The sequence below is a fragment of the Artemia sp. Qi Xiang Cuo genome, chromosome 1 (genome assembly GCF_049724085.1).
Source record: "Artemia sp. Qi Xiang Cuo chromosome 1, ASM4972408v1, whole genome shotgun sequence".
In the NCBI taxonomy this organism is placed as follows: domain Eukaryota; kingdom Metazoa; phylum Arthropoda; class Branchiopoda; order Anostraca; family Artemiidae; genus Artemia; species Artemia sp. Qi Xiang Cuo.
Window position 1 is genome coordinate 35,322,519 of NC_142794.1, and position 20,231 is coordinate 35,342,749.

General features: G+C 37.7%; 1 protein-coding gene and 1 long non-coding RNA gene across 6 annotated transcripts in view; one reads left to right on the forward strand and one right to left on the reverse strand.

Annotated features, from left to right (window-relative positions):
* LOC148956237 (uncharacterized) overlaps window positions 1-20,231 on the forward strand; it is an 80,827-nt gene that overhangs the window by 51,101 nt on the left and 9,495 nt on the right. The window lies entirely within an intron of this gene.
* LOC148956238 (uncharacterized) overlaps window positions 1-20,231 on the reverse strand; it is a 52,227-nt gene that overhangs the window by 12,541 nt on the left and 19,455 nt on the right. For 4 of the 5 annotated variants that reach the window (XM_089094618.1, XM_089094640.1, XM_089094626.1 and 1 more), the window contains 2 exons: window positions 18,815-19,043; window positions 5,671-5,884 (listed from right to left, as the gene is read on the reverse strand). In XM_089094618.1, the coding sequence (XP_088950744.1) occupies window positions 5,671-5,884; window positions 18,815-19,018 (418 nt within the window). In that variant the 5' untranslated portion in view covers window positions 19,019-19,043. Of the gene's footprint in view, window positions 1-5,670; window positions 5,885-18,814; window positions 19,070-20,231 lie in introns of all 5 variants that reach the window. The other variant, XM_089094635.1, reaches the window with a different exon arrangement.

A 20,231-nucleotide genomic window follows, 5' to 3' on the forward strand; every position in this document is an offset into this window, starting at 1 on the left:
GTTTTAAAGGTGACAAAAAAAAAAGGAAAGATTACTTATTTTCTAAGCAAGAACAGATCGTGCTGTAAGGCCATGCGATACCTTAAAAACTCATTTTAAAAGCCTGAGCGTCGATTGACCGTCTCAAAGACTATTGAAACCGGAGTTTTTCGTATCCGACATTTGAACTATTTTTAACAAAATGTCTATCTAAAAATTTTTATCAGATGGGTTTGGAAAAAGAAGGCATAGGAAGGGGGGCTAGTTACCCTCGGATCTCTTTTGACTATTAAAAGTGAGATTGAACTTTCAATTTCCAATCAAATGAGCCCTCTATGAAGTTTATACGAGCATCCCTTTCATAAGGACCATATATGCCCCAGGGCATAACTTACAACGCCTACCCCCGGGCCCTGGGGGTTGTGTGGACACCTGGGTTTTTGTTATCTGATTTTTCAACAATTTTTAACTTAATGGTTGTCTTAAAGTTTTTATCAGATGCATTGGGGGAAAAATGGGCGTGGGGGGGGCTAGTTACCGTCCAATCTCTTTTGACTCTCAAAAACTGAACTAGAACTTTCAATGTCCAATCAAAATAGCCCTCTCTGAAGTTTTTAAGATCATCCCTTCCATAAGAACCATACATTCCCCCACGGCTTATCTTACAACGCCTGCCCTCGGGCCCTGGAGGGCTGTGTTCACCCCGGAGTTTTCGTTATATGGTCTTTGAACTATTTTTAACGGTAATTTTTATTTTAATGGCTATCTCAAAGTTCTTATCGGATGGATTTGAGGAAAATAGGGCGTGGAGAGGGGGGGGGGTAGCTGTCCTCCAATCTCTTTTGACTCTTACAAAGTGAACTAGAACTTTCAATTTCCAATCAAATGAGCCGTCTTTGAAGTTTAAACGACCATCCCTTCCATCAGAACCATATATGCCCCCAGGTTACCCTCTGATATCTTTTAACGCTTATAAAGTGAACTAGAATTTTCGATTTCCAATCAAATGAGCCCACTATAAAGTTTGTACGAGCATTCCTTCCATAAGAACCATATATACCCCCAGGGCATAACTTATAACCCTTTCCCTGAAGACTGTGGGAGGAGTGTCCTGCTCAAAGATACAACTTCCAGAACTTTCAACTACGTTGAACAAAATGGCTATCCAATCAAATATAAATCCAATCAAAATAAATTTTGATTGGATGTTTTTGATGGTGGGCGTGGAAGGGATTTTAGTTGCCTTCCAATCGCTTTCGACCATTAAAAAGGTTAGTAGTCATTTAAATTTCCAATCGAATGAGCTCACAGATTCTATGAAAGCCTTATATGCCATAAGGACATAACTTACAACCCTTGCCCTGAGGGCTGTCGGGTGGGGGGGGGGTGTCATCCTCAAAGACCTAATGTCCAGAAATTTCCCTTTGAAGTTTATACAACGACCCCTTCCATATGAAGTGCCTCTGGGAAAAAAAATAAATAAAGCATTGGAGCTGTATGGTCTTCACTTTCTTTTGACTATTAAAAAGTGAACTCGAACTTTCAGTTTCCAATCAAATGAACCCTCTCTGAAGTTTATACAAGCATCCTTTTCAGAAGAGCCATATATGCCATAGGGCATAGATTACAACACCTGCCCCCGGGCCCTGGGGAATTGCGTCGACACCTGAGTTTTTGTTATCTGACTTTTGAACAATTTTAAACTTAATGGCTGTCTCAAAATTTTTATCGGATGCATTCGAGAAACAAAGGGGCATGGGGGGGGGGGGGCTAGTTGCCCTCCAATCTGTCTTGACTCTCAAAAACTGAACTAGAACTTTAGATTTCCGATCAAATGAGCCCTCTCTGAAGTTTTTACAAGCATCCCTTCCATAAGAACTATAGATTACCCCAGGGCATAACTTACAACGCCTGCCCTCGGGCCCAGTGGGGCTGTGTCGACCCCGGAGTTTTCGTTATATGCTCTTTGAACAGTTTTTTTTTTTAAATTGCTATCTCAAAGTTCCTATCAGATGGGTCTGAGAAAAAGAAGGCGTGGCGTAGGGGGGGGGGGCTAGGTGCACTCCAATCTCTTTTGACTCTTAAAAAGTGAAATAGAACTTTCAATTTCCAATCAAATGAGCCTTCTTTGAAGTTTATACGAGCATCCCCTCTATAAGAACCATATATGCCCCCAGGGCGTAACTTACAACGCCTGCCCCCGGGCCCTGGGGGGTTGTGTCGATACAGGAGGTTTTGTCGTATGATCTTTGAACTGTAAACTGTTTTGTCGTATGATCTTTGAACAAAATAGCTCTCAAAATTTTTATCGAATGCATTTGGGAAAAAGGGCTGGGGGGGGGGGGCTGGTTACCCTCCGATATCTTTTGACGCTTAAAAAGTGAACTAGAACTTTCAATTTCGAACCAAATGAGCCCTCTCTGAAGTTTATACGAGCATTCCTTCCATAAAAACCATATATGCCCCCAGGGCATAACTTATAACCCTTGCCCAGAAGATTTTGGGGGGAGTGTCCTGCTCAAAGATATAATTTCCAAAACTTTCAACTACGTTGAACAAAATGGCTATCTCAAAATGTTGATTGGATGTGTTTGGGGAAATGGTGGGCGTGGAAAGGGGTGTTAGCTGCCTTCCAATCACTTTCGACTGATAAAAAGGATACTAGTCATTTAAATTTCCAAATGAACCCTTTTTGAAGTTTCTACGACAGCGCTTTCTATAAGAACCTTATACGCCCCCACGGCATAACTTACAACCCTTGTCCTGAGGGCTGTGGGGGGAGGGGAGTTGTCATCCTTAAAGACCTAATTTCCAGAATCTTCAACTACGTTGAAACAAGTGGCTATCTCAAAATTTTGATTGGATGTGTTTGGGGAAAAGATGGGTTTGAGAGGGGGGTTAGTATCACTTTCGACTATTAAAAAGGGCTAGCCCTTTGAATTTTCAATCGAATGAGCCCGTTTTGAAGTTTCTACGACAAAGCTTTCTATAAAAAGCTTATATGCCCCCAGGGCATAATTTACAACCCTTGCTCTGAGGGCTGTGGGGGGAGTGTCCTCCTCAAAAACATGATTTCTATCTGGGAATCAACTACGTAGAAAAAAATGGCTATCTAAAAATTTTGATCGGATGTGTTTGGGGAAATGGTGGGTGTGGATTGGGTGTTCGTTGCCTTCCAATCATTTTTGACCCTTAAAAAGGGCACACTAGAACTCTTGATTTCCAATCGAATGAGCCCCTTTGAAGTTTATAGGACGATCCCTTCCATATGAATTGCCTCTGAGGAAAAAAAAGAAATAAATAATAAAATATTGGAGCCGTATGGCCTATACTATAGGCAACGCTATAGCGTTGCCTCTGATTTGCTAGACATCTCCAATACAGGATGACGAAGTGACCAGTACCCACAATTAAGATTACCTGTCTAAGCGACATTAAATGAACTATCCCATACTTTATCTGCATACCCCTAACGCCGGAATAAGACTTTGCCTTCAATCTCAGTTTCATTCAACTTCTCTTTCTATTTGTCTCTATATATTTTGATTCTTTTCACAGTTTCCCTGCATAGAATTGTATATTCATCCCTCAATAAAATTTAGCGAATTACATAAGAAAAATATCTTATCAAAATAATGACACACAGTACAAAAAAAAAAAAAAAAAAAAAAAAAAAAAAAAAAAAAAAAACTAAGTGACTAGTTGATTGTCCTTCAAGTTACTTTTGGCGGCTCTAAAATCCTTTGCACACATTGCGGCTGCGTCCCTTTTTGGACAAAATTGTTCAAATCATTTTTCTTTGCCTTATTTTAATTTTGTTTCTTCTGGGGAAATATTTGCCAAAGAAAATATCCCCGTTAATTAAGATAATTACGTAGGGAAAATCATGCTATAGATAAGCTTTATTTTAAAACCATATATTAATATGCCAGTTAAAAAAAAACAACAATGTAGCCAATTTCGAGGTCGGTCCCCGGCATGGCTAAGCGGCAGGATTGTATATATTGATTTTCATTGTCGCTTGACTTCTAACCGTAGACAATTCTTCTTGATGTCATAGCTTCACCATAGGTTTGATACAACCATCCTGAATTTGTTTATTTATGCACAATTTTTTTTTTCTTCAAAACGGCTCCATATTTTCTTTTTTTTTGAAAATTAACACCCTGAGATTTTCTGGTCTGAAAAAACGATCTAGATTGGTCACGAGTTTGAAAAAATTCGTTTTGACCCATATTTAAAAAAAAAATAAAATTAATGCGAATGACGTCTTATTTAATTACATTTAAAGAGCCGCCCATCCCCCCCCTCAGGAGTCGTCGTATCGTTTTTGGTATCTATGACACATGAAACATTACACAAGATACAAACCCCTCTGAACAACTAAAGAAAAGCATGGAACAAGAAATAGGTAAAATCATATTGAATTGCAAAGAAAAACGTTGCACAACGGGATGTGCTGTTAGAAGACAAAGCAAAATTACAATGGAATGAAGGAATGTGTCAGTTTAGCGTATGTGAATCTGTGCTTGATAAAAAAGAAGGAGGAACTAATACTTGATGACACCTGCAAAATTACACAAAATGACAAATGATCTGAACAGCTAAAGAAAAACACATGGAACAGAAACAAAGCATATTGAATTGTAAACGAAAATGTGACTCAAAACTAAAGGACAACATGATAATAGATATTTTAGAAAATTACAAATGAATAAGGAACGTGTTATTTTAGAGCCTGTAAGGGGTAAGCAGGAAGGAGGAATTAAATTCACGACATAATCTTTTTATTCGATTGAAATGGAAGATTTGGCACCCTATGACTTGAAACTAAAGAATAAAACGATGATTGTGCCAATATATATTTTAGACATTTCAGAGAGCATGGGCATTGGAAAATTCTGGTTGTTGTTGAATCATATAACAACGCGATTAAGCATAAAAAAATGACATAAATATGACAACCGGGGAAAAGCTGGGAAAGAAGAATCTGAACAGGTAAAGTAAAAGGCATGGAAAAAAGTCGGAGGTAACGATGCACAAAAATGAAGCGAAAACAAGATCTGCGGCTTGAAGACATGTGACAACCAGCATCACAACGAATATGTCGAATCGTAAATGAATCCTTTGGTTAGAAGAGAAGCAACAGTGAGAATAACAACGAGTCCGAAAAGAATAAAAAATCCTATAAAATGGATAATTCTTTGGTGCACCAACATGAAGGAGGAATTGATTTGACGCCAAAATATAAAATAAAATAGTGGACCCTTGAAAGACTGGGTGGGTGGGTAGTGCACCACTCTCCCCTCAAGACGGATTTTTATAAATATTCCTACATTTCCTTAGGTTTCCAAGCTTCTTCAAAATCTGAGTTTCAAAATTCTAGAGGTGTATTTGAAATAGACTGGCCCTTGGCCATCACTTCACAAAGCTACAATTCGATTCTTTTTGGATCACAATTAAAAACATTTACTTCAAAATCCTTAATAACTGTATTATTCTAACATCTAGTGATAACCATGATGACGCGTGTCATTTGCCAATCAAAGTATTTAGGTTTTTTTTTAAATATCTGTGAGTAGCCGAAAAACCCAGTCTTTATACTTTATTTTCTTTATTTTCTTATACTTTCTTTAGTTTGCTGTATGAAAATCCATATTTCAGAAATTTTATATTTTTCTCAATACAAACCTAGTCTTCTTGGTATCCAGCCGGGCATTGTTCTCGCCACTTCATATTCAACAATTATTTCTTTTCCATCAATGATTTTCTTATTCGCCCTTCGATATGCTTCATCTGCAGACGACGAGCGTTCAAATTCAACAAAGGCATAACCGCGAGGAAAACCTGTTACAATGTCTCTGACAAATCTGAAACTTCGAATTCTGCCATACTTTTGAAAAACCTGAAAAGAAAGTCTCATCAATCTTTACATTGGCACGCATAAACGTGTTTTATCGACATTTAAGCTAAGAGTGTAGGCGATTCGTCTAGCAGGATGTAACGGAGCTGACCCACTAGCGATTCTAGGCCTTATAATCTGGGGGGGGGGGGGTCAAGGTATACTACAAGAGTATTAAAATATAATATAAAATAGGATGAATCAGGGAAAGTCCGACAGTGGGGTAAGTCCGATACCGACCTTCAATTTGTCTATGGTCCATTGTATCTGTGGGAGGCTTTCATATTTTCTTCCATATTAGTAGCAGTAGGCAACAGTGCCATAAACTTCCGGCAGAGTTAGCACGCTTTCTGTTCAGAAGGTTTTGAAGTTTTTTGGACGGCGTTTTTTTAGGAACACAGGTAACTGACTTAACTGTAACTTATGCAGATTATAAAGTAAGAGAGATAGAGAATTTTTTTTTTAATTTCTTAGAAACTAGAAGACCAGGAGCATCTTCCTGATTTTTTAAAACAAGCTAATGTTATTAGTTGAACAGATAAGAGGGGTGTCGGTCTTACCCCCGAAAAAGCCCATCTGGGGAAAGTCCGACATGTCAGTCTTACCCCCTACGGGGGAAGTTTGGCTGGGGTGTCGAACTTACCCCATGTTACCAAAGATCGATATTTTAAATGGTAGAACAGATTCTAAGCTTTAGATAATAAAGGTTGAAGCCAATAACCATACTTAGATGGCTCTACTAACTTAGTAGAATGTAGTGTTGTGTTGATCATTCATGTATTGCAGTTCTGTGCCTGCTTTCGTTTATCTTTCTCCCTTGTAATTTTTTTCTATCTTAACCTTTACTTGTGACCTGCCGTGCAAAAAATGTAGCAAAGTAGAAATGCTACTTGGCAAGTATCAAATTTGTTGGCAGATTTTGTCTGAAAATACCCTTTTTACATATAAAATAATTTTTGCTCAAAGAAAAAGTGTCAAAACACAAGTCGTGCTCCGCCGTGCAAAAAGTGGGATAGCATAGTAGCAATGCTACTTGACAGTTTTCATGACCTAGTAAAATTTGTTGGCAGATTTTTTTTCAAAAATACCAGTGCTTCCACTATCCCCAAATTTTTTGGGATTTCCCCCAAAATCTTCTCATAAACATTCTCAAAATCGGTTCCCCCAAAATCCCCTTTCTTTCAGGGTTGCCACCCCTAGTGATTTATCACTGACGAAAATCCACCCCGAGTAACTATTACTTTCACTTGACTAGACATAATTTTTCATTTTCAAAAGTTTATGTCTCAATTATTTACTACACATCAAAACCAGGCATAGATCATTGAATTACTGACCTTTCTTCCTATGCTAGTAAAAGTATACTGACCTTTTTATAGTTGTCGTACAGTGATCAATGAATATTAAGAATGCAGTTGGGTGTGTATTATTTTTATAATACCAATACCATTGGAGTGTACAACTCAATCCATAAACTATCAGCAGTAAGCTATATACTGTATACTTAAGACTTTGAATACTATACACCATTAGCAGTATTAGAGTAAATATGATACAGTACTTTAATATGATTAAATATGATTCAGAAAACTATTGATATTTCTAACTGCAAGCTATACTAAGTTACATTTGTTACTTTTCTGTAAATTTTACCTATAGAAAAACTTTTTGCTCAAAGAAAAGCTGTCAAAACACGGATTTTGCTGCTAAAGTGTTGGCAGCTTTTGGAATTCTTTGCACACCTGCTTGTGACAGATTTTCGAATACATTCATCAATTCATTCATAATTCCCCTTCGAATAAATTCATCCATTCATTCATAATTCCTTTGTCTTTTCTAGATGCCTAGAAATTATGTTCGGAAAACACAACGCGGGGTTGGAGGAACATATGATGCAACTCAGCTACAAAACGCGCTAGCAGAGATATCTTCAAAGAGAATGTCTATGCTAAAGGCTTCGAAAGTATTTCAAATACCGCGCACTACCTTGCATGACCATCTTATGAAGAAGACACAAAGTCAAAAAACCAGTTTGTGGTGGAGGGAGGAGCCAAGAAATTCCTGCTGAAATAGAAAAGGATATGGCTCAGGGTCTCCGAATACTTGAAAAGTGGGGCATAGGTCTCAGCAAGCAGGAATTTTTTGACCAAGTCCAAGACTATCTCATCAAGAACGAAGTTCAAACAAGATTTAAGGACAACCAACCTGGACCTGGTCATGACTGGTGGGTGGGGTTCAAGTGCCGAAACAAATTTCACTAAAGAAACCAGAAAGGTTAGAAAACAAAAGATTTTTGCAGCAATATGACCCCTTCATAATGTATGGTTTTTATGAGCTGTTGTATGAAACTGCCATGGTGATGGATATTCTTGACAATCTCCAGTGCTGGTTCAATTTGGACGAAACATCTTTCTGCAGGGATCCTGGCAACACGAAAGTTGCTGGAGCCAAAGGCTCACCAGCCACTCGTAGAACAGGTGTTAATGGACGTGAAAATACAACTTTCTTGGCTTGTATCGATGCAAACGGAGAAAAACTCCCACCTCTAATAGTTTTCTCTGCAAAGAATACCTGGACCTCATGGATACCTGTAGATGGAGCTTACCCTGGTGCATCTTACTCATCTACCAATAAAGGGTGGATGACGTCTGATCTCTTTATGAACTGGTTTGAATTCCAGTTTCTTCCTCATGTAAAGGGAAAGGCACTTCTCATCTTAGATGGACATGGCTCACATCTTTCTCTTGCTCTTGCAAAACTTGCAAACGAAATTAACGTGACAATTCTCCAGCTACCTCCACATGCTTCAACCTCTCGATAAAGTGGTTTTCAAGAGAATGACAGTCTCTTATGATCAGAATCTCTTGAAATGGCAGAGGGAGCACACTGGCAACATTCTGTCAAAGAAGGATTTTGTATGTCTCTTATCAAAAGTATGGCATACCTATCTCACTCCTAGTCTGATCGAAAAGTCGTTCAAAGCAACTGGAATCTTTCATCTGAGTGTTCCAATGAGAGTAAACCCATCCGTAATTGACCAGACCAAGTTTGAACCTACCAAGTTGAGACGCTATGCACAAATGAAAAAGGAGCAAGAGGAAAATTCAGGCACATCTAAAGTCACAACCACCGTCAACACTTAACTAGAAAAAATTACCTTTTCTGTTACCATTAGTCCAAGGAAGTTGCTTGGCAACCAATCAAAAACTTTTGAAGAGATTCTTCTTGACTCAATCAAGCGGCCCGACCTACCATCAGTTTCAGGAATAGAATAACGGAAGAAAATTGCAAATCAAAAGAACATATAGAGGTGCTTAAGATGGAAGAAAATCTGAAAGCAAAAGGCAAAGGGAAGAAGAAAAGTTCAGATGGGAAGGGTATAAAATCGAAAAAAATTCTTCCTAAGAGGGAAGCCAATAGAGATACGGGTGATAGCGAATCAGACATCAGCCTTGAACTTGGCTCTGATGAGGATGATCATAGTATTCAAGATACTATTCAAGAAGGTGACAGTGATGACAAGGAGACACCCAGTAAGCAAAAGATTGTTCCCAAGCTAAATGAGTACTATGTAGTTAGATACGATGCCAGGAATGACGAACAAGGTTGGTATATAGGAAAGGTTCTAGACTTTCCTGACGAGGGAAAAGTTAAGCTGAAGTTTCTTCACTGCTTGAGCCTTACCACCTACCCTTTCAATTGGCCAAAGAAAGACGATATCGATTCTGGGGATGACAAATACATTTTTGCAGGACCAGTAAACTTAGTGGGAACCGGATCATTTGAAAAACCCCAAATCCGTCAGGTTATTGTATCGTACAAGGCAGTCACTGGCAAGCGTCAGTAGATCTTTGTTTTATGCCCATACACGTAAACTACAACATATATGAGTAACTTTTTGTATCTGAAGTCAAACCATAATTTGTGTGATATTTTTCTTTTTTAAAATACAAGCAATCATTTACATTCAGTGATTTGTGCACCTCGGCTATGATACTTGTAACGTTTATCTGTTGGGTAAGTCCGACACTGTCGGAGTTACCCCACAGCAGCAGAAAAAAGTATGGTCTGGCCTTTTGATGCCAGTCAGCTTGACATAAAAATTGTTTGCTTATGGACTTATAGTGATTCCTCGATGCCCTATAAGATGGTGAAGTCACATTATTTTTGACATATTGTTGAAAAAAGCTAGTAGGATATGTTGCACTTTCCCCAAAGCTGGGGTAAGTCCAACATAGCAGACTGCACCAACTTTGAGACCTGGTGATGGGTTACAAGCACAGTATATGGGAAAATCAGAAAGTGAATAATACGGGAAACTGCTGTAAAAAAAAAGGTTGATAGAAGATGATATGAGATACTCATAAAAAAAATCTTGAGAGTCAATTTAACAAAAAAAAAACAAAACATGTTAAGGTGTCGGACTTTCCCCGATTCAGCCTACATTTAATTTCAGATGTCAGAAAAACTAGAGGGGGAGGGGCATCTGCCCGCCTCCCTAGGCCTATAACCGCCACTGAGCTGACCATGGCTGAAACAAAAAACGTTATAGTGCTTCAATTTGAAAAATACCCAACAAATAATTCGGACTAAAAATGCCACAGTAGAATAAAATTGTTTTCACCTGCCAGGGATGTGCAATTGACAGGTTACTTAAACTGGTCAATTCAGCAATGAAACCTGGCATTTTCAAGCAGTTACAATTTAATTATTGGCTCAATAATTTTAATTATTTTCTCAATAATTAATTGGCTCAATAATCAATTATTCATAATTATTGGCTCAATAATTTTTTTCAAGCAATTTCAATTCGACTACAAAAATTTTCAATTCAAGTTACATACTTCAATTAAAAGTGGTGAAAGTATACTAAAAATATTTGCTAAAAATTGTACATCAAAAACACAAACTTTAAAAGTTTTTTCGTTGTTAATTGTGTCCTCTGTAGAACTATAATCTTCCGCATAGTTCTGCAATACTGAACACCTTCTCGACGCCGGGACACCCAAGCGTTTTCTTCTTATATATGCCAAATTTGGATATTTGTCTACGCTATGAAAGTAAGGACACTTACATGACGAGGGAACACAATTATTTTTAAGAGCCATATCATTCCTATCTCAGGTTTTTACTGTCACTGATTCAAAAGCAACTTGTAAAAGGGAATGGTTTTCCTCAACTTCAACTACATCATAGTATCTGAGCTGGAAAACAAGGATCAGTTACTGTTGCAAGGATTAAGTTCGTATCGCTAGTTTAACTTAAAGTTCTTATGTTCATAGCCACTCCGTGATCTGGCAAGATTTTGAATAGAGCTGTTGCGCGGATAGCACTGTGCATCTGGTTCAATCAATCTCACCAAACCCATGATTGATCGAATGAACATAGATGATGTCACACCTCTTTCAGATGGAACTCTAATTGTCAGTTCTTCGATGGGCTCGATCAATGATATTTACTCTTGCAGCAGGAGCCGTTTGGAGTTGGTTATATCCATCCTTTTACAATGCTTTTCGAAGAATAACAAGGGATCCTTGGAATGGAACGGCCAGTTGCTCGTTGTGAGTTTCAGCGTGTTCAATTGTGGCTAGAAAGAAACTACACTGGTGGAGCTATCTGACTGCTTCTCCAAAAGCTGAAAAGACCTGAGCAATAACTGATGTAATGCCACCTGCTTCGTTGAATGTGATCCGTATATTGGACTGCAATACACGATCAAGCTTTACTGTAAGTAAGCTATACTGGTTATCCTAGGTCAACAATTTCTATGACTTCTTTCTTAGTAAGAATTTACAGCAGTAACAACAATATTCTTTCGTCAAATCTTTCAGTTAATTGCTAATGTCTGGCGTATTTGAGAGATTAATTGCAAAAGACTGACAATTATGATTCGGTAACGATTACTTTTAATCTTAGAGATTCGATTACGATTCCTTTACAATTTAATTGAAAAAACGCAGAATTAATGGTAATCATGCAATTGTTCGATTAATCAAGCTGATCCCTGTCATCTGCTACTATTTTTTTTTATTAACAAGTGGGTCACAAAAAACAACAACATACAAATCTCCATATAATGCTAACAAAACAAAACTGCATATAATACCAACAATATCAAAATAGGTCCCGACGCATATTAGCGTGTTTGGGATGACCCAAAAAAAGGAACACTTCAACTACTTATACACTTCCTCGGGGAAATAAAACTCTGACTTCTCCTCCCCTCCCCCATCCCTACTAAACAATTAATCAACATTCTTAGGATAATCAATTTTTTTTCAGGGAACTTAAAGGAGCCCCACACTCATACTCTATGATTCATCATGCTTCCTTACATATACCGGCAATCACCTCAATCAACACACAAGAAAATTTTTCTCTTTTAACATTCAAAAGCATATACTCACTCCCAGATCAATCACCTAATCCATGTCTACAATACTGGTTAAAACAAATACATCGCAAAGAAGCACGAAATTCCTGAAGAACCTGCTTACCTTTTATATCCGTCAGAAGCCTATTCCAGACTTCAGGACCAATACACCTCATAGAAAACTTAGATATGATAGTCACTGGAACCAGTGTTTTAACCAATTCAACATTTCTAGTTTCAAAACTATGTTCCCTTTCATTATAAAATTCCAAAAAACATGCAGGTGACAAATTAGAAAAAAAAATTATACATAAACAAACTTACATAAAACTTAACCAAACCAAAAAACGGTAAAATTTTTAATTTGTGATACCTCGATCTTACCGAATTCTGGGGCAAGTCATTGGTCAAAACTCTTACAGGTTTATTTTGTAACACACGCAGCGGATATAAATGGCTAGTGAACGTCGACGACCAAACCGTTACACAACACAACAAATACGGGTGAATAAGTGAAAAACATAACATAGAAAATTTTTCAGCTTCCGCAGAGTTCCAAATTTTTTAGCTAATTTAGTACTTATAAATACAATATGATCTTTAAAACTTAGACATTCATCAACAATTACACCAAGATACCTTACAACATTGTCCGTTTTATACTTCCATTTACTAACTCAATTTCTTCAATCCATTGAGAGTAATTTGCACTTCTGCCATATAACATGAACATTGTTTTCTTCTGATTAACAAGCAGTTTGTTCACTCGCATCCACCTCTCGGAAATCATTAGTCCTCGTTTCATGCCATTTTTCAAATCCGCGTCGGTTTTTGCAGCCATTGTAAACTGAGTATCATGAGCAAAACTTGGAAGCATTGTTTGCAACGGACTATCAGTGTACCTTGGAGTTGACAGTTGTTTGAGGCATCCATTCAAATCATTAATGTACACAAGAAATACTAGGGGACCCAACACAGACCCCTGTGGCACACCGCACTTTACTACCATCTCTTCTGAAAGGACTGTGCCCAGCCGTACTCTTTGCGTTCTTCCTTCAAGAAATGAGGCAATCAATTTCAGACTTTTAAAACGGATTCCAGCATTTTCAAGCTTAGCCAATAAAATCTTATGATCAACACAATCAATAGCCTTCATAGTATCTAGAAAAATTGAACCCACCTTTAAACCTGAATCTAGGCAATCGTTAACAAATATTGTCAAAAATAATAAAGCATGCTCCGTAGACATATTTTTTCTAAAACCAAATTGACTAGAGTGAAAAAAACATCTTTTTTCAAAATAATCCATCAGTTGTCTATAAATCAATTTCTCAAAAATACGAGAAATCACTGGAAGTAGAGATATCGGACGGTAGTTGTCCATATCTTCCTTATCACCTCCTTTATACAGAGGAATAACCAAAGTACTTATCAATCAATTAGGGTACACTCCAAATTTAAAACATTGATTAAAAAGATACAACAGATGACTATATAATTGGGTAAATTTTTTGAACTATTTGAAAGGTTATAAAGTCCATTCCAGCTGCAGATTTTTTCATACTTTTTAAGATATCCCCAAGTTCAGGCAATCTCATTGGTTGAAGACAAATGATTGTATCACTTGCTTCAGGAAGAAAATTCTGGTATGTACCATCACAATTTATACATTCCACAGATGTCGATATTTTTAGCCCTACTTGTGAAAAGTGGGTACACAAGTTATTGGCTACACCACTATCCGACTTCCACGGCAAATTACTAGGAGTTGTTGGTTCACTATTTGGGCTTATTACCGACTTAATCAGTTGCCAAGTTTTAGCCGGGCTTCCTTCATAATCTTTAAATTTCTGTGCATAGTAATCCATTTTTGCCTTTCTTAAAAGACTTTTTAACTTTCTATTAAATTCTTTATATTGTTCCGTATCAGATGCTGCATCTTGAGTCACGCACCTTTTATACATCACTTGCCTGTTTTTCACTGAGGCTAGTAATTCTTTTGTAATCCAAGGTTTAATTGGCAGATCTTTGCTTTGTCTCTTTAAACTCCAAACACTCTTGAAATAGTAATTTTTTTTTCATACCATTTACCAAATTTGGTATCAATACCTGTACTATCCTGAAGAAACCCAAAATCTGCACTTTTAAGCTTCCGCTTAAACTTCAAAAGCACATTTCCATCCACATATGCCATTTCCATTCCAAAACCCAAAAATAAAAGTGTTGATTTCGTCCAGTAGTCCCTTTGCTTCACACGCTGCCTCGTCGCTGGAACTATCAGAGACTGCGGCAAGCACAGCAACAATACAATCAAATCTGGCCTTCACCTTCGAAATAGAGCGGACTGCGTAAAATCAGCAAGTCTGGACGGTCCTCTCAAGCTCCAAGACTTTTTGCCTGCTAATACGCTGGAAATCCACAAATAGCTCATGTCGAATATTACTGCATGATATAAATACGTAAACTCTTTGCACCACAGAGAAAAATTCCGAAAGTTCGCTCATATTTGTTAGGCAGTCAGTCAAAACCAAGTTTAATCTGTGGGCGTGACAGTTTACATAAACTGCACGAGGCACCTTCTCCCTAAACTTTGCTTGAACTCCGTTAAATTCCCCACTCATAACGGATGCGCCGTCATAATATTGGGCAATACACAGCATCGAATCTACACCCAGCTTTTCTATAGTCTCGCAAATCGAGGTGGATAAGCTCTCGGTTTCTAATTTGTGCATGTGATAGCAGCCGATTGGTCGCTCCACTACTTTTCCATTTGATATATACCTGAGTAGGATCGCTAATTGTTCTTTTCTAGAAACGTCTTTTGTCTCGTCGACAAGAATAGCAAAGTAATTAGCTGATTTTACTTCTGAATTAATATCTTGGCATAAGGCATTTCCTATCAGTGTAACTGCGTCATTTTGGTACTGATGACTGCAATAGTGACCATATCGGCACTGTAACTTGGCCTTCAGCTTTTCGTCACCTTTAGATCTTTCCTCCATCAATTCAACTAAATTACCCCAGTTTGCAGATGTTTCTGATTCGTCATGACCCCTCAAAGCAAGACCCTGGCGGCCAAGAAAGCAAATAGCGTGAAAATGTACTTCACATGATCTCTATTTTCCTGAACCTCTTGAGATCTGGATTGAATTAAGGCATTCGCTATAGATTTCGAAGTATCAGTACTCATTATCTTAAAATCCGTCCATGCTGACATACAATGCCTATGTCTTTCAGAACCATGTTGCTTTAATAGAGCAGAACTGTCTTTCCACTTGCAAAATCCTGACTCAATGAAAGCCCTTTTTCCAGCAGTTTCTCCAGCCCTTAGAGTCCCCATAGAAAAATAGCGGCAAGCAACACAAAACACGGAATTCAAGTTTTTTGAGTATTCAATCCATTCATAAGTCTTATAGTAATGTGCATTGAATTTCCTTCCGTTAGAAGTGGAAGCCGAATATCTCTCAAGAATAGGTTGAGCTGGTTTGTCGTGACGTGTCCTAGAGATATCTGAGAGAGTTTTTTGACTGCTACTGGAACCCGCAAGGGGTCCAGCGATGCAGCCCGAACTTTCATATTGACCTGAGCCATTTATTGTTCCGCTTGTTTCCAAAATTCTGTCACAGGGGGGAATTTATCTCAACTAACCCGACACTTTGGGCGCTGACACTATTGCCAGTTTCTTGCACTAAAGTTTCTTCATTTTTCTTCCGCATTTTCACCGAAAAAAAATAATCCAAAGTTTGTTGTCGCTTTTTACTCATAGTGTGATTACGATGTAAACCTTGCTTTCTGCTGATATAGTGTTTACTTTGATAAGCGTTTTAGTAAGCGTAGTCGAATCATTCAGAGTTATGAGTGCTCTTGGAGGAGACAGAAGAGCATCTTTCACTATAAACTATGTGTTTTATTGTACTAAGTTTATGTACAGTAGTTTAAGATAGATGCAGTTAAACGAGTAGTAGACAAGGACTTCACTCAGACACGGCAAGAGAAGAACTGAAGAAACATGTAGAAAATCACTCCCATACTCCATGGTAAAAATACCCCGCTTAGAAACCCCATAAACCAATCACTTACATTTCCTGTTCACGACAGTCCCATACAGTCCCATACACGACAGTCCCATATATTATTCAGCATCGTCAAGAATCTGCTGACCAAAACCCCCTTGAAACCCTAGAACCTATTTCATTTCTCAGCTACTAAAAAAGGCAATATACAACACTCATAGTTTACAGCGAATTCTTCACATGAAAAATATAGAAATACTGACCATAAGAAGCTTAGTTTTGAATGAATCCTACTCAGGTATAAAACAGTGTAGACGCGTGAATGGAGACGCGCTCTTAGACATTTGACATTTCAAAACAAGATTGTCTCCTAATGATAGAATTAGGGCACCAGTTTGTAGGTCGTATTTATTGGACCAGTTGCTGGTTTAATATAGCACATAGCTAAAATAGAAAATAGCTGTGAAATATAAATAAGAAGGTAATTTTCAAACTCTAGGGGGGGACATGGCCCCCTGCCCACCCTAATTGGAGCCCCTGCGAGTTTATCCTAATTTTCCATCTTAGACTTCAAAGTATCTACCCGATTATTTGTTTCTCTTGCATCACCTTCCACACACGTGCATCTTTCTCCCAATTCACGAACAGTCTTTTGTATATTTTGCACATCAATCTTCACACTATGAAGGGACTCTCTAATTTCTTTTACGTCTGATTGTAAAGTTTCCAACAGCTCCAAAATTCTTAAAATTTTTTCTGCATTTGTTTTCTGACATTCCTGTCGTAAGCATTCGCCACTCGAATCCAGAATATAATCTTCCGGCGAAGGCCCTTTCTTCCCTGTTAGAGTTTTTGGGGTTGGCGTTGGGCTTTCATTTGATTTATCACCACACCATCAGTTTTTACTTTCTTATCATTTCTCTTTCTCCCCATTCTCATGGACGATTACGGCAAATAAATTTCCAAAAAAAAGGCAATCTTCAACCAATATATGCCACACGGTTCAAAAGTTCTTTACATTTTCATATTTACTGTGACATTTGGTTATTATTTATTCGTTCATTTCACTGGCCACTACTAACCCACTTCATTAACTATATTAACGGAATGATTGCATAACCACAATCTTCAAAATACAGGTACAGTTTTTTCAAGGTCTTTCGTTACTTGTGTAATCAGATATTAGCGCAACATATTTTTCTCGTTCCACGCAAAAAACAATAGGCTCCTTGTCCATGTTTATCACAGGTAAACAGGTAATTTATCACGTGCAAACATGTAATCCGTGAAATGTACTTTTTATTCAAGATGTCAACTGTCCGAAGTTTGAATGAAGACTGAATTAAGTCTTCATTGAATTAAATTATGCACAAAAAACTTAAAACTTATTGTTCCATCTATTTATAACCTTGCAGAATTATTTATGCTAATTTCCTGCCTTGTGAATTATTATCCATCTCTTTTTAAAGATTAAATTCCATATGTGGAATGCGGTTATCACGCGCAACTAGTTGAATAAAAGAAATCCATGGAAAGGATCAAGGATCAGATTGGATGAATTTGAACACTCTAACAGTTCGTCTTTGTATTCTTTCCAACTTTTTAAAAATAATACATTTGAAGAGTCTAGCAAACACATTTTTGCACAGAGGTGCTCACAGACCCAAAATCTAAGAAGAGGAGCAGAAGGTTACCCCGGACGGAGCGAAGGCAAGAGAGAAGGGAAAAACATGATGAAGCATTTTGTATAACATTACATTGTGTGGGTACCAACTACCTGATATAACTAAATTAAAAGACGGGTTCGAAGATGTAAGGAAATGTTCTATGCTATAAATGTCCCTACTTACTATCAAATTGTCCCTCGTTATATCAAAGGAGTCTTTGTAGTGAATCAGAAGAACTTTTACTCATTATCCAAAGACGTCACATCAAGCTCATTGGGCACACTTTTCGTCTTCCCAGTGGCATCATGTGTTAAGACGTCATTTTTTATGAGCCAGAACCCTCCGGGCGACGAAAAACAGAAAAAAAAAGAAAAACCTCGGCAAGTATTCAAGGAAGACAATAAGTCATGGGAGAGGGGTATATAGAGACAAGGTCAGAAATGGGATACAGACTGGCTGAAAATCGCTAATCCTTTGGTGTCGGGCAGGACAACGCATTGTCTTATTCATGCCAGAAGTACAGTAACTGTTGTTGTCAAGTTGTTCTAACAAGAGCCTCCAGGTCTAGGGGAAAATGCTTCCAGGTAAAATACCTTGCCCCACCACAATGACTTTAGCTGTTCACTAGCCTGTCCATTATTCTTGTTATATTTCTAGACGTTTTTAAAATAGAGAAATAAACCTGATATTCAATTGTCTTTCACATTGTTTTCAATTCCCCCCCTCCCGCAAACAACAAACAAACAAATTGTATTTTAACACATACTTTGATGGACCAGACATCCAGTATCCCATGCGCTTTTTCTCTGAGTCCGTCACTAATACCTATGTAAGAAACATGTCAAACTAAAATAGTTCTAGTATGAACCAAAATATATACCTCGTGTACTTCTTCTTCTGGAACAGTTTGTGATAGTCTTCCTATAAACAATGTTTTCTCTGGAACTGACTTAATATTTGATGGTGGAGTATATTTGGAATTCATCGCTCTTAGAATAGCATGATCGTGGGGCACAATATCAGTCCCGTCTATGGACCCAGCTTTTAGTGCATTGTAAGTACTTGGACATGGAGCCCACTCCATGACTACGAATAATTTACCTCACTATCTGCAACATTAACACTTCCTTAGATACTGGTGTTTCAGCCAATGAAGGTAGAAAAAAGAAAGAAAAAAAGGAAGGATAAAATTGTGCATTATAAATCAAAGAGATAATTTAGTCTTACAGCGCACCTTTTAAACCTTACAGCGCAATTTCACTTTCCTTCTGAAATAGTATACACCATTTAATACAACAGGTTTCCCCCTACAAATGGGATAAAAAGCTATCTTAAAGCATTAGAAAACTTATCCGTAAAAAGTTACAGATTGAGGTGGGAGCAGTACCCCTCATATACGGAATAATTTCTATTCATTTTATGTTTCAATATTGCTCCTTACTTTCAATTGAAAAAAAATGTGTTTTTTAATTTAATAATATAAAACACAACAATGTAGCCTACTAACTATAGAATCAAATATATCAAATTAGAAATGGATTTTTTTTCCATTTTACAAATTCACTGCTACATTCAGGAACGAAAAATGGATACAAATACTTTATTTGAATAACTGCCATTTTTTCTTAGGGTACCGCTTTTCTAGCTTTTGTTTCAGCAAACGTGCTCTCATTCTTTGTTATCTCCGAAGTATAAAAAAAAAAATCTAATTTGCATGCAAAATCAAAAATTCTCTTTCATCGGATAAGTAGCGAAATAGCTCCAAATTCTACTAATCCCAGATATCCCCACAAACAAACACTCATCCTTGCCCCAGTGGATCTATGACGATCCCCCCATTTTTTAGTGCATCGTTCTCATGAAAGAAATTCTTTTCAAAATTACAGTGACACCCTTCAAAAACCAACAAGCCCCATCAGCTATTTTACCTCACATGGACTCTACCTCTTCTCTCGTTTACTCAAATTTCTTCAAGGTAGACCCCGCCTTACGACCGCCATCCTTTCTTGGCTGCCAAGAAATTAACAGCTTGTCTGCCACGTCATCTTCCATCCCTCTACCCGCACCTACCCCCTACTTAACCAGAACGCCACCACTGCTTAGTTACTGTGGTTTAGATTTCCTCCTAGTGCCTGCTCAAATAAATTCTCTTGCTTATGACTCAAGTTTAAGAGATTTTACTGTCTTGAATTACCCAAAAAAGGATATGACGTTACTTTAATTTAATAAAATATAAATAAATAAGGGTTTATTCATCAACCAAAAATAACAAAATCCAGAAGCTAAGCTTGTAAAGG